Source organism: Melozone crissalis, unplaced genomic scaffold (assembly GCF_028551555.1).
Source record: "Melozone crissalis strain CALT ecotype California unplaced genomic scaffold, PUWL_Pcris_2 ptg000106l_1, whole genome shotgun sequence".
Lineage (NCBI taxonomy): Eukaryota > Metazoa > Chordata > Aves > Passeriformes > Passerellidae > Melozone > Melozone crissalis.
The window spans coordinates 4,370,921-4,383,995 of NW_026535883.1; the positions used below are offsets into that span (position 1 = coordinate 4,370,921).

General features: G+C 48.4%; 1 protein-coding gene across 1 annotated transcript; it reads right to left on the bottom strand.

Moving 5' to 3' along the window:
• Positions 1-8,015: 8,015 nt before the first annotated feature.
• Positions 8,016-8,969, bottom strand: LOC128947493 (taste receptor type 2 member 9-like). The gene has a single exon (XM_054291764.1). The coding sequence runs from the start codon at positions 8,967-8,969 to the stop codon at positions 8,016-8,018; it is 954 nt and encodes a 317-aa protein (XP_054147739.1).
• Positions 8,970-13,075: the final 4,106 nt, after the last annotated feature.

Below are 13,075 nucleotides of genomic sequence, written 5' to 3' on the forward strand. Positions count from 1 at the left end.
GGTGTGAGCTGGGGAGCAGAGCTGTGCTGGCTAAGGGGGCTGTGGCAGCAGAGCCTGAGGCAGGTCAGTGGCTGCTCTTGGTGGAGTGTCAGGGATGGCAAGAGGAGCTTTATGGAGCTGCTGCTGCAGCTGCTGCTGGGGGGGATTTTGGTGCCGCTGCTGTGGGCACAGGGCAGGTGCAGGGATGTAAATGTGCTGGGTATCCCCTTACCTGGGGCCACTCTTGACTATTTGAATGTTGGTTTGGGGGGGCTGTGCTGGGTGTCACAAAGAGCGGAGATGTTTTTCTGTGGTGGAGAGTGTTTTGATTTTGATACTGATCCCTGTTTGATCAGTGTCAGGCTTCAGGATCTGGGTTCCTCTGTCCCTATTTTGCCTATGATCATCATGCAGAGCCCTGGCTGCGCTCAGCAGGTCAGGGGACTTATTGTCCTTTTCAGTCTGGGAGTCTGGATGCTGCTACATTGAGTCCAGATGCTGGAGAAGTGGAGTTCATTTTGATGCTTCACAGGCATTGAAATCCATGTTGGTTTTTCCAATGGCATTGCCTTTAGGAAAGTGAAGGGAGACTTGCACGTGTCATCGATGATCATCGGTCTCAGATTTATTGATCCAGCTTACATACTTTTATAGTAGTGTTAATTAAGCTCATACATATTGTAAAAACTGAGCTCATCATTGGTTACAGATTACATCCCAACCCCTCCTTTGTTGCTAATACCTGTTCGTTTCTTGTTGAGGGTAATACTTGTTTTCTTCATCCTGCTGTTGACTGTTATTGACCAGCCTCAAGGACTCCATGTTTTCTACCGTGTTTTTCTCATCATTTAACCAACGACACAGTGTTATTGTTCTTCTCGTAAGGAAAAAGGCTGAGAACTTACTACTTACAGTTGCTTTTTACTGCTTAACCAGCTGTATATGATCATGGCCTTTTTTCCTTCAAGCCAAGTCTGAAAATTCTCCAACAATGCCCTAAGAGTAAGTGAAGAGACATACAGTGGATCAAGTGATGGGAGACAGAAGAAGGAAAGTAGGATTTTTTTACATGTTTAATTAAACGATTTTATTAAAAGAGTAATAGCTGGGAGAAGTGTCTGTTCCAGGATTCCCATCTCATCTGCTTGGGAAAGTGAAGGCTTTCAAAGATGGCACCATGCTGACTTTCCGCCACACTGCAATGCCCTAAAGCTTCCAAATGAATTTAGACCCTGAAAGCTGTGAGGTTTTTCCCAGGCAAGTTGTGTTAAGCTCTGTGGGGCATGGACTGCCTGTGCCCTTTGGGGTACTACAGGACCTGTCCCATTTGGCCTTGCACATCAGGACCACAGTAACCAAAGGGGATCTGATCTGATGCTGTGGTGGAAGCAGGAAAAATGAAAGCCCAAGCAAGAGCTCTATGGCTACAGGAAATGAACCCCCAGCATTTTCTCTCTTCCAAATGATGATAGCCATGTTTTCTGTGGGATAGAACAACCAGCAGGATGTTACATGAATATTCATATCACATGCTCCTACTTGCATTGATTGGCCACCATAAAGACTTGGAATTGTGACCCAGAGCAGTTTTCCATACTGTGCCAGCACTGGGCAGCCATTCCAATTGAGTTGTGTCACGTGTCATGTGTCAGCTTCTCCAGGCTGGGCACATCCTGCATCTGTGCCCATGGGCTGTGCAGGGTGGCTCTGCTGATGGACACCCTGTCCCCTGCAGTGCCAGCTGAGTGGGGCTGGTGCACAGGAGAGACAGGGATTCTGTGCTTCTGTCACATTCTCAGGGGTTTCATGGGGAAATCGAAGAACGGAAGCCAGCATGGTTCACTGGGACTGTGCTGTTTTCTGTGGTAACGTGTGCAAAGTGCTGGATTTTGCCTGCTGAGTCTTGTGGCATGTGAGGTTGGGAGGGATGGATGTTGCACTGGATGTAGGGAATGAGATGGATCTTCCAGGACTTTTTTTGTATAATCAACTGTGGCTTTCAGGTTAAAGCATGAAGTGCAAGAGCAGCAGCAGTGAAAAAGGGGATGTGTGGCTGTTTCTGTTTTTTCAAGTACTTTCATAGGGCAGATGTGTCCAGCACAGCTGCTTTTAGTCTACCTTTGGACCTGAGCTGCTGGTGACAGAAATGATCAGTTCACAGTGGTTTTGCTGTGTTCTTACTGGAGATATTTCATGTTTCACCTGCTGTGATGGGTGACCCTTGTGCAGCTGTTACATTCCCACCCAGCTGCTCCTTGACTCTCACCTACAGTTGGGGCCGGGGTGGAAAATTACATGGAAAACCTCATGGATTGAGATAGGGACAGGGAGGTAAATCACCAGGTAATATCATCAACAGAAGAGTCTTGAGAAGAACAAAATCAAATTCTTTATTGACTATGGGAAATATTGTAGGCTGATAAGAAACAAAGAGAAAATTTGAACCTGCTACCTTCCACCCTCCCCTTCTTCCTCAGAGCAGTTTGACGTCTCTTTCCCAGGTTCTCTATATCTTTCCCCTACATCAGGGATGGGGAATGGGGTTGCAGTCAGTTCATAACAAGGTGTCTCCTCCACTCTGTCCTTGCACTCTTCCCCTGCTCTAGCAATGGCCCCTCCATTGGGCTGCAGTCCTTCAGCATGAGCTGATTCCAGCGTGGCCTCTGCAGGGGCTGCCATCCCTCAGGATACACCCACCCCACCGATTGTGCTGTGGGGTTCTCCTGGGGCTGCAGGTGCCTCACCTTTCCACCACAGACCTCCATGGGCTGCAGGGCACGCTTGCCTCACCGTGGTGCTTTTCACAGCCTGCAGGGGAATTCTTTCTCCAGCACATGGAGCAACCTATCCCCTCCATTCCTTGGCCCTGTCCTTCAGGAATGTTTCTCACAATATTCCTCAGTCCTCCCTGCTGGGATATGTTCCATCCATAACTGGACTTCAATGAGGAGAAGGTCACTGTTCTTTCAGGATTTAATCCTGGAAAACAAAATGAAATCTCCTCAGGGCATGTTTCCTGACCTTTTTATGGAAATATAAATTCAAATCCAAAGGCCTCCTAGCTCCAGAAGGTGGATTAGCATGTTATCAAGTGCCTTTAATTATTTGTTTCCTTGTTTCTGGGCAGTTGCTGTCTAAGGAGATTTGGGTAGTTTGGTGAGGCAGCCTGCTAGAATCAGTGGTTGAGAGGTTGCTCTGGCCTAAATGTTTGCATCTCTCAGTTCAGAAGCAGGGAGGAAGGTTTTGCAGGTGAGATGAGAAATGCACACCTGGCACTGGGTGTCAGGTAAAACGACCCTCTGAGCGTGAGCTGGTAAAAGAAATGACCAGTTCAGGTTCTGCTCTATTCATGCTGGTGTCAAGGAAAGTTTCCTGTCTCACCACCCAGGAGGCCTCTGACAGTCACGCCCCAGCACCAGAGACTGTCACTGCAGGCACCAAAGCCCCTTCACCGTGGGCAGCTGCCCCACTCCACTCCCTGCACACACCACGCTCACAGCCAGACCAGGTTTCCTCTCCAGCTTGGCACTGGCTTTCCCATAGTGGAGTCTCAGGCCTCTGGATCTTTCAAGCACTTTAGTCATGGCACAGTAGCACAGAGGCAGCTCAAGCTGGGTGCCTCTGAGGAGGTAAGCCAAACTATTGGATCCCTGGGATTTTGTGTCCTTCCTGTCTGTGCACATGATGACTGGGGTGTCTTGAGTGTCCAGTCAGCTGGCTGGTGCCACAGGTCCCTGTGCCCTTTGCAGTGCAAGGCCTGGCACCATGCTTGGGACTCCCAGCACTTCCCCACAGCCTGCAGCTCCCTCCCATTGCAGCTGCTGCCTGAGCTGTCTGTACTGATTGTGTTCCTCCCCACTGGAACTATTTCACGTTTCACTCTCATGGGGAGCTGTCCTTGGGCAGCTCTCAGAGCCCCACTCAGTCCCTCCTGGACTCTCACTCTGGAATAGGCCAGGGGTGGAAAATAAGGTGGAACTGCTCATGAGTCATGACAAAGACAGGGGAATCACTCCCCAGTTATTCTCACAGACAAAACAGACTTGAGACAGAGAAAATTAGTTTAATTTATTGCCGATTGAAAACAGAGTAGGATGATGTAGAACATGCACACAACTAGAATATTTGATCTTCACCCCCCAGTAATCTCAGCCTTAATTTCACACATTTAGGGATCATCTAGCAGCTCCTCTCCTAAGGAGTCGAAGAAACAGGGAATGTTGTTGTCAGTTCATTAAAAGTTGTCTCCTTCATTTTTCTCCTGCTCCAGCATGGCAGCCTCCCATGTCCTTCAGGACTTCTCTTTTACCAGAGAAGACACAATGGTCGCTGATGAGAAGAGCAGTGTCTAGTGTTGGGACCATTGGAGTGCCTGGAATTGGCTTTTCCCAGCATGGGACAGCCTTGACCTCACCTGGTTGAGACCCCACAGGCTCCCAGCTGCAGCTCCTGGCCCAGGCACCCTGTACATTTGCCTGTGGGTCATTGTGAGATGAAGCTGTGGCTTCATTCCACACTGCACCTTGCACAAAACCCACCTTCCTGGGGCTGTAAGTGAGCCAGAGTGCAGTGGGAAAAGCCAAGCTCATCTCCAGGTGAGACCAGGCCAGGAGAGTAGTCTGTGACCCGGGGCCACTCTCAACTATTTGAATGTTGGTTTGGGGGGGCTGTGCTCCACAAACATCGTAGATGTTTTTCTGTGATGGAGAATGTTTTGATTTTAATACTGATCCCTGTTTGATCAGTGTCAGGCTTCAGGATCTGGGTTCTTCTGTCCCTATTTTGCCTATGATCATCATGCAGAGCCCTGGCTGTGCTCAGCAGGTCAGGGGACTTGTTGTTCTTTTCAGTCTGAACCTTCAGCCCACATGCTGGAGAAGTGGAGTTCATTTTGATGCCTCATAGGCATCGAAATCCAGGTTGGTTTTTCCAATGGCATTGCCTTAAGAGAAAATGATGAGACACATATTGGGGCAGGTGATGGGAGACACAGGAAGCAAACGTGGTATTTATAATAAGTTTTATTTGGTGCATATGACGTAAAAGGGTAAAAATCAGACAAGTCACTGTGCCAGGCTTCCCATCTCATCTGCTTGGGAAAGTGAAGGCTTTCAAAGATGGCACCATGCTGAGTTTCCTCGACACTACTGTGCCCTAAAGTTTCCAAATGAATTTAGACCCTGAAAGCTGTGAGGTTTTTCCCAGGCAAGTTGTGTTAAGCTCTGTGGGGCATGGACTGCCCGTGCCCTTTGGGGTAGTACAGGACCTGTCCCATTTGGCCTTGCACATCAGGACCACAGCAACCAAGGAGATCTCATCTCATGCTGTGGTAGAAGCAGGAAAAATGAAAGCCCAAGCAAGAGCTCTATGGCTACAGGAAACGAACCCCCAGCATTTTCTCTCTTCCAAATGATGACAGCCATGTTTTCTGTGGGATAGAACAGCCAGCAGGATGTTACATGAATATTCATATCACATGCTCCTACTTGCATTCATTGGCCACCATACAGACTTGGAATGTGACCCAGAGCGGTTTTCCATTCTCTTCCAGCACTGGGCAGCCATTCCCATTGAGTTCTGGCACCTGTCATGTGTCAGCTTCTCCAGGCTGGGCACATCCTGCATCTGTGCCCATGGGCTGTGCAGGGTGGCTGTGCTGCTGGACACCCTGTCCCCTGCAGTGCCAGCTGAGTGGGGCTGGTGCACAGGAGCGGGATTCTGTGCTGGCTGTCACATTCTCAGGGGTTTCATGGGGAAATGGAAGGAGGGATTCATCTGTGGTTCTGTGGGGCTGTGGTGTTTTGTGTGGTGACATCTGCAGGGTGCTGGATTTTGCCTGCTGAGTCTTGTGGCATATGAGGTTGGGACGGGTAAATGTTGCAATAGATGTAGGGAATGAGATGGATCTTCCAGAGTTTTCCTGTGTAAGTGATCAGGTTTATCAGGTTAAAGGTTGAAGTGCATGAGCAGCAGCCAGAGGGGAAGAAGGGATGTGTGGCTGCTTCTATTTTTTGAAGGCCTTTCATAGGGAGGTATGTTCAGGAGAGGTGCTTACAATCTGCCTCTGGACCTGAGCTGCTGGTAGAAGTGACCAATTCAGGTTCTGCTTTGTATTTGTGGGCACTATTTCATGTTTCACCTGCTGTGATGGGTTGCCCTCAGGGAGAAGCCAGAACTCCAGTGAGCTCTTCCTTCTCTCGAACCCACAGGAAGGGCAGGAGTGAAAAACACGGTGAGAATCCTCAGGGTTCGAAATAATGGCAGGGAGATCACTCACCAGTTACTATCATGGACACAATGCATTTGACACCAGGAAAATGAACTTAATTTATTTAAAAAAAGAAAATATAGCAGGATAATGAGGAGGAAATGGAAAACTTGATCACACTCCCCCCATACCCCTTTCATCTGAGGCTCAACCTCCTTCCTCCATCCCCAGCTCCTCCCTAACAGCAGCAGAGGAGCAAGTCAAATAGGGGCTGCAGTCAGCTCTTAACAAGTTGTCTTCTCCCCTCCTGACTCCTCAAGCTGTTTCCCCAATTGAGAGCAAAGCCTGTTGTCTGGATGTTTCACTGAGCCAGAGTGCAGTGGGAAAAGCCAAGCTCATCTCCAGGTGAGAGCAGGCCAGGAGAGCAGTCCCACAGAGCAGGCAATCCTTCCTTGCAGGCAGTGGGGCACAGAGGACACGCAGGGCTGCAGTGGGCAGGGGGCTCTGCAGCCCCTGAGCTCCCCGGGGCCGTTCCTGCCTCGCTCTTTGTGACTCAGTGACCACCTCTGGGGAGTGACAGGGCTCAGCGTGTTCACACTCAGCTATCAGCCACTGCCAGGCACTCATACAGACCATAATATGTGCCACAGCACAGGGCCATGCAGAAGGAAAGCTAAACCAAAATAGAGAGAAACCTCTTCATTGCAGCCAATTCATTCTCTGAATACCAAAACGTTTGTGGCCGGTTTGCAGTAATGTTATTCCATTTTTTGCATCCAGTTTGTGTTCCAGTCTTGCACATTTTTCTGTTCCATTTAGAGTGTAGATATTTGACAGGAAATAAAGCCCTATCTGGTCCTCAGAGAGGAAAAGGCCCAGGTGCAGTTCAGTTTAATTTCTGATTCTGGGAAATTCAACATGTAAGTCTTGTCATGTTCAATAAGAACTTTCAGAGTCACAGAATCACAACTCATGCATTTTATTGTAGAAATACAAATTGGGAATCGCCACTATTAAATACACGCACTGGACTAGGTCTAAATATATTTATGAAAAGAGAAGCAAATAAGGAAGCACAATGGGTAATTCATTAAGCTCAATTTCACCACCAGGTGAGCCTATGGACAGAATTTCACCATTGTTCACTCTGAGAAAATCAAAAGAGCAAATCTTAACCAAGAGGTGTTCCCTGCCTTGGGGAGGAGAGCAAAGCAATCCTGTTGTCCTGTCTGCACAGTGGGGTCATATTCCCATCCTCTGCCAGGGAGGATTTGAAATGCAAAATGGATCCTTTTGGGAGAAATGCAGGTGAGGCTGCAGTCAAAATACCTCCTTGCTGCCATGGTGAATGGGGGTGGGCAGCCAGCTGCTGTGGAGATGAGGGATAGCCAGGGTTGGGATTGCAAAGGCTGTGAGTCTTGGGCAGGGGCTGAACACTCAATTAGCATCACTCCCTCTTCCACTGGGCCCAGGCAGAGGGAAAGGGGCTCTGCCTGATGATCCATCACCTCACCAGCAGACTCTCATGCCCACATTAATCCCTTCACCACACAGGGGCTTAGGCATCATTCCTACCATCAGGGCCAAATTATTTTGTTAATAACAAAAATATATCTCAAAGATTTAACTAAATCTAGAAATTATTATAATGTATTTAGCTCATAATAATTTATCTCAAAAGATATGAATGAACTCTTCAACTTGGATGTTGAAGAGTGAACATCAGAATCCTCTACCCTCCCTGGAGAGTTGCATCAGAAATTCAATTACTTGTTCTCTGCAGTAAAAGATCAACATTTTACATGGACTGCAGCTTTAATTAAGGATCCTACTTGATGAAAAACTCACACTTCACACAGGGGAGAATTTTCAGCAGTGCCTTTTCCAGCTTGGGATTACTGAAAATCAGAATAAGAGAATGAACACCTGGAAAAGCATACAAATATATGGTAATAAGGAGTGTCATCATATTTTCATTTTTCAAGGCATAAATTATTGTGAACAGCAAACATACAAAGTTGATGCTGTACATCACTAAGAAGGAGAGGACAGATTTCATGGCTCTGATGTAGGCATCCATGCTGAGGTCCTTCATGGAGCTTGTCTGCATCGTGCGCTTGTGTCTCCAGAGAGAAAACAGAAGGAAAACAGCAGAAAAGATGACTGCAAGGAATGAGACAGCATATCCAAAGCCAATGAGAAAAAAAGATGAGAAGAGATTTTTATCCTTTCTGATAGTTACTTCCCAAAAGTTTTCTTGGCAGGTGGATGTGATGTTGTTCTTCAGCAGGGTTTCATTGATGTCATAGAAAAGGATGCCCATAGCCAGGGCTACAATCTCTGACCCCAACAAGAGCCAGGGCACCATCCGGTCAATTTTTCCTTTCAGGTAGATGAAGAAGCTGTTCCTGAAATTGGCAATTTTTATGCAGTAGAAACCACAAAGACAGGCTGAGACCCACAAGTTGGAATAATAAAAATAGTTTGCAAGTAATGCAAGGAGTTGAAGTATGGGGTAAACATAAAAGTAGTTGGGATAAATTACTGTGATGCAGTTGTATACACAAGAGAAGCATAATAGGCAAATCCTGGAGCATCCCAGCAGCAGCAAGATCTTCTCATTAGAGTTCAGGGTTTTCTTTTGGACCCAGGCAATGCAAAGCACACAAACAATGAAAGCATTTATCCACATGCCAGCAAATGCCTCCAGGGTGATGATGGCCACAGCTGTGGCTCCATATGCAGTGACATTGGATTGCTGTGGAGGTTGAGAAGCTTCCATGGTGTGAGCTGGGGAGCTGAACTGTGCTGGCCAAGGGCGCTGTGGCAGCAGAGCCTGAGGCAGGTCAGTGGCTGCTCTTGGTGGAGTGTCAGGGATGGCAACAGGAGCTTTATAGAGCTGCTGCTGCTGCTGCTGCTGGGGGGGATTTTGGTGCTGCTGCTGTGGGCACAGGGCAGGTGCAGGGATGTAAATGTGCTGGGTATCCCCTTACCTGGGGCCACTCTTGACTATTTGAATGTTGGTTTGGGGGGGCTGTGCGGGATGTCACAAACAGCGGAGATGTTTTTCTGTGATGCAGAGTACTGTGATTTTGATACTGATCCCTTTTGATCAGTGTCAGGCTTCAGGATCTGGGTTCTTCTGTCCCTATTTTGCCTATGGTGATCATGCAGAGCCCTGGCTGTGCTCAGCAGGTCAGGGGACTTGTTGTTCTTTTCAGTCTGAGAGTCTGGGTGCTGCAACCTTCAGCCCACATGCTGGAGAAGTGGAGTTCATTTTGATGCCTCATAGGCATCGAAATCCAGGTTGGTTTTTCCAATGGCATTGCCTTAAGAGAAAATGATGAGACACATATTGGGGCAGGTGATGGGAGACACAGGAAGTAAATGTGGTATTTATAATAAGTTTTATTTGGTGCATATGACGTAAAAGGGTAAAAATCAGACAAGTCACTGTGCCAGGCTTCCCATCTCATCTGCTTGGGAAAGTGAAGGCTTTCAAAGATGGCACCATGCTGAGTTTCCCCCACACTGCAGTGCCCTAAAACTTCCAAATGAATTTAGACCCTGAAAGCTGTGAGGTTTTTCCCAGGCAAGTTGTGTTAAGCTCTGTGGGGCATGGACTGCCCGTGCCCTTTGGGGTACTACAGGACCTGTCCCATTTGGCCTTGCACATCAGGACCACAGTAACCAAAGGGGATCTGATCTGATGCTGTGGTGGAAGCAGGAAAAATGAAAGCCCAAGCAAGAGCTCTATGGCTACAGGAAATGAACCCCCAGCATTTTCTCTCTTCCAAATGATGATAGCCATGTTTTCTGTGGGATAGAACAACCAGCAGGATGTTACATGAATATTCATATCACATGCTCCTACTTGCATTGATTGGCCACCATAAAGACTTGGAATTGTGACCCAGAGCAGTTTTCCATACTGTGCCAGCACTGGGCAGCCATTCCAATTGAGTTGTGTCACGTGTCATGTGTCAGCTTCTCCAGGCTGGGCACATCCTGCATCTGTGCCCATGGGCTGTGCAGGGTGGCTCTGCTGATGGACACCCTGTCCCCTGCAGTGCCAGCTGAGTGGGGCTGGTGCACAGGAGAGACAGGGATTCTGTGCTTCTGTCACATTCTCAGGGGTTTCATGGGGAAATCGAAGAACGGAAGCCAGCATGGTTCACTGGGACTGTGCTGTTTTCTGTGGTAACGTGTGCAAAGTGCTGGATTTTGCCTGCTGAGTCTTGTGGCATGTGAGGTTGGGAGGGATGGATGTTGCACTGGATGTAGGGAATGAGATGGATCTTCCAGGACTTTTTTTGTATAATCAACTGTGGCTTTCAGGTTAAAGCATGAAGTGCAAGAGCAGCAGCAGTGAAAAAGGGGATGTGTGGCTGTTTCTGTTTTTTCAAGTACTTTCATAGGGCAGATGTGTCCAGCACAGCTGCTTTTAGTCTACCTTTGGACCTGAGCTGCTGGTGACAGAAATGATCAGTTCACAGTGGTTTTGCTGTGTTCTTACTGGAGATATTTCATGTTTCACCTGCTGTGATGGGTGACCCTTGTGCAGCTGTTACATTCCCACCCAGCTGCTCCTTGACTCTCACCTACAGTTGGGGCCGGGGTGGAAAATTACATGGAAAACCTCATGGATTGAGATAGGGACAGGGAGGTAAATCACCAGGTAATATCATCAACAGAAGAGTCTTGAGAAGAACAAAATCAAATTCTTTATTGACTATGGGAAATATTGTAGGCTGATAAGAAACAAAGAGAAAATTTGAACCTGCTACCTTCCACCCTCCCCTTCTTCCTCAGAGCAGTTTGACGTCTCTTTCCCAGGTTCTCTATATCTTTCCCCTACATCAGGGATGGGGAATGGGGTTGCAGTCAGTTCATAACAAGGTGTCTCCTCCACTCTGTCCTTGCACTCTTCCCCTGCTCTAGCAATGGCCCCTCCATTGGGCTGCAGTCCTTCAGCATGAGCTGATTCCAGCGTGGCCTCTGCAGGGGCTGCCATCCCTCAGGATACACCCACCCCACCGATTGTGCTGTGGGGTTCTCCTGGGGCTGCAGGTGCCTCACCTTTCCACCACAGACCTCCATGGGCTGCAGGGCACGCTTGCCTCACCGTGGTGCTTTTCACAGCCTGCAGGGGAATTCTTTCTCCAGCACATGGAGCAACCTATCCCCTCCATTCCTTGGCCCTGTCCTTCAGGAATGTTTCTCACAATATTCCTCAGTCCTCCCTGCTGGGATATGTTCCATCCATAACTGGACTTCAATGAGGAGAAGGTCACTGTTCTTTCAGGATTTAATCCTGGAAAACAAAATGAAATCTCCTCAGGGCATGTTTCCTGACCTTTTTATGGAAATATAAATTCAAATCCAAAGGCCTCCTAGCTCCAGAAGGTGGATTAGCATGTTATCAAGTGCCTTTAATTATTTGTTTCCTTGTTTCTGGGCAGTTGCTGTCTAAGGAGATTTGGGTAGTTTGGTGAGGCAGCCTGCTAGAATCAGTGGTTGAGAGGTTGCTCTGGCCTAAATGTTTGCATCTCTCAGTTCAGAAGCAGGGAGGAAGGTTTTGCAGGTGAGATGAGAAATGCACACCTGGCACTGGGTGTCAGGTAAAACGACCCTCTGAGCGTGAGCTGGTAAAAGAAATGACCAGTTCAGGTTCTGCTCTATTCATGCTGGTGTCAAGGAAAGTTTCCTGTCTCACCACCCAGGAGGCCTCTGACAGTCACGCCCCAGCACCAGAGACTGTCACTGCAGGCACCAAAGCCCCTTCACCGTGGGCAGCTGCCCCACTCCACTCCCTGCACACACCATGCTCACAGCCAGACCAGGTTTCCTCTCCAGCTTGGCACTGGCTTTCCCATAGTGGAGTCTCAGGCCTCTGGATCTTTCAAGCACTTTAGTCATGGCACAGTAGCACAGAGGCAGCTCAAGCTGGGTGCCTCTGAGGAGGTAAGCCAAACTATTGGATCCCTGGGATTTTGTGTCCTTCCTGTCTGTGCACATGATGACTGGGGTGTCTTGAGTGTCCAGTCAGCTGGCTGGTGCCACAGGTCCCTGTGCCCTTTGCAGTGCAAGGCCTGGCACCATGCTTGGGACTCCCAGCACTTCCCCACAGCCTGCAGCTCCCTCCCATTGCAGCTGCTGCCTGAGCTGTCTGTACTGATTGTGTTCCTCCCCACTGGAACTATTTCACGTTTCACTCTCATGGGGAGCTGTCCTTGGGCAGCTCTCAGAGCCCCACTCAGTCCCTCCTGGACTCTCACTCTGGAATAGGCCAGGGGTGGAAAATAAGGTGGAACTGCTCATGAGTCAAGACAAAGACAGGGGAATCACTCCCCAGTTATTCTCACAGACAAAACAGACTTGAGACAGAGAAAATTAGTTTAATTTATTGCCGATTGAAAACAGAGTAGGATGATGTAGAACATGCACACAACTAGAATATTTGATCTTCACCCCCCAGTAATCTCAGCCTTAATTTCACACATTTAGGGATCATCTAGCAGCTCCTCTCCTAAGGAGTCGAAGAAACAGGGAATGTTGTTGTCAGTTCATTAAAAGTTGTCTCCTTCATTTTTCTCCTGCTCCAGCATGGCAGCCTCCCATGTCCTTCAGGACTTCTCTTTTACCAGAGAAGACACAATGGTCGCTGATGAGAAGAGCAGTGTCTAGTGTTGGGACCATTGGAGTGCCTGGAATTGGCTTTTCCCAGCATGGGACAGCCTTGACCTCACCTGGTTGAGACCCCACAGGCTCCCAGCTGCAGCTCCTGGCCCAGGCACCCTGTACATTTGCCTGTGGGTCATTGTGAGATGAAGCTGTGGCTTCATTCCACACTGCACCTTGCACAAAACCCACCTTCCTGGGGCTGTA

Bases quoted from the DNA above. Each gene is read 5' to 3' on its own strand.
- LOC128947493 (XM_054291764.1), bottom strand. From the start codon at position 8,969: ATGGAAGCTTCTCAACCTCCACAGCAATCCAATGTCACTGCATATGGA.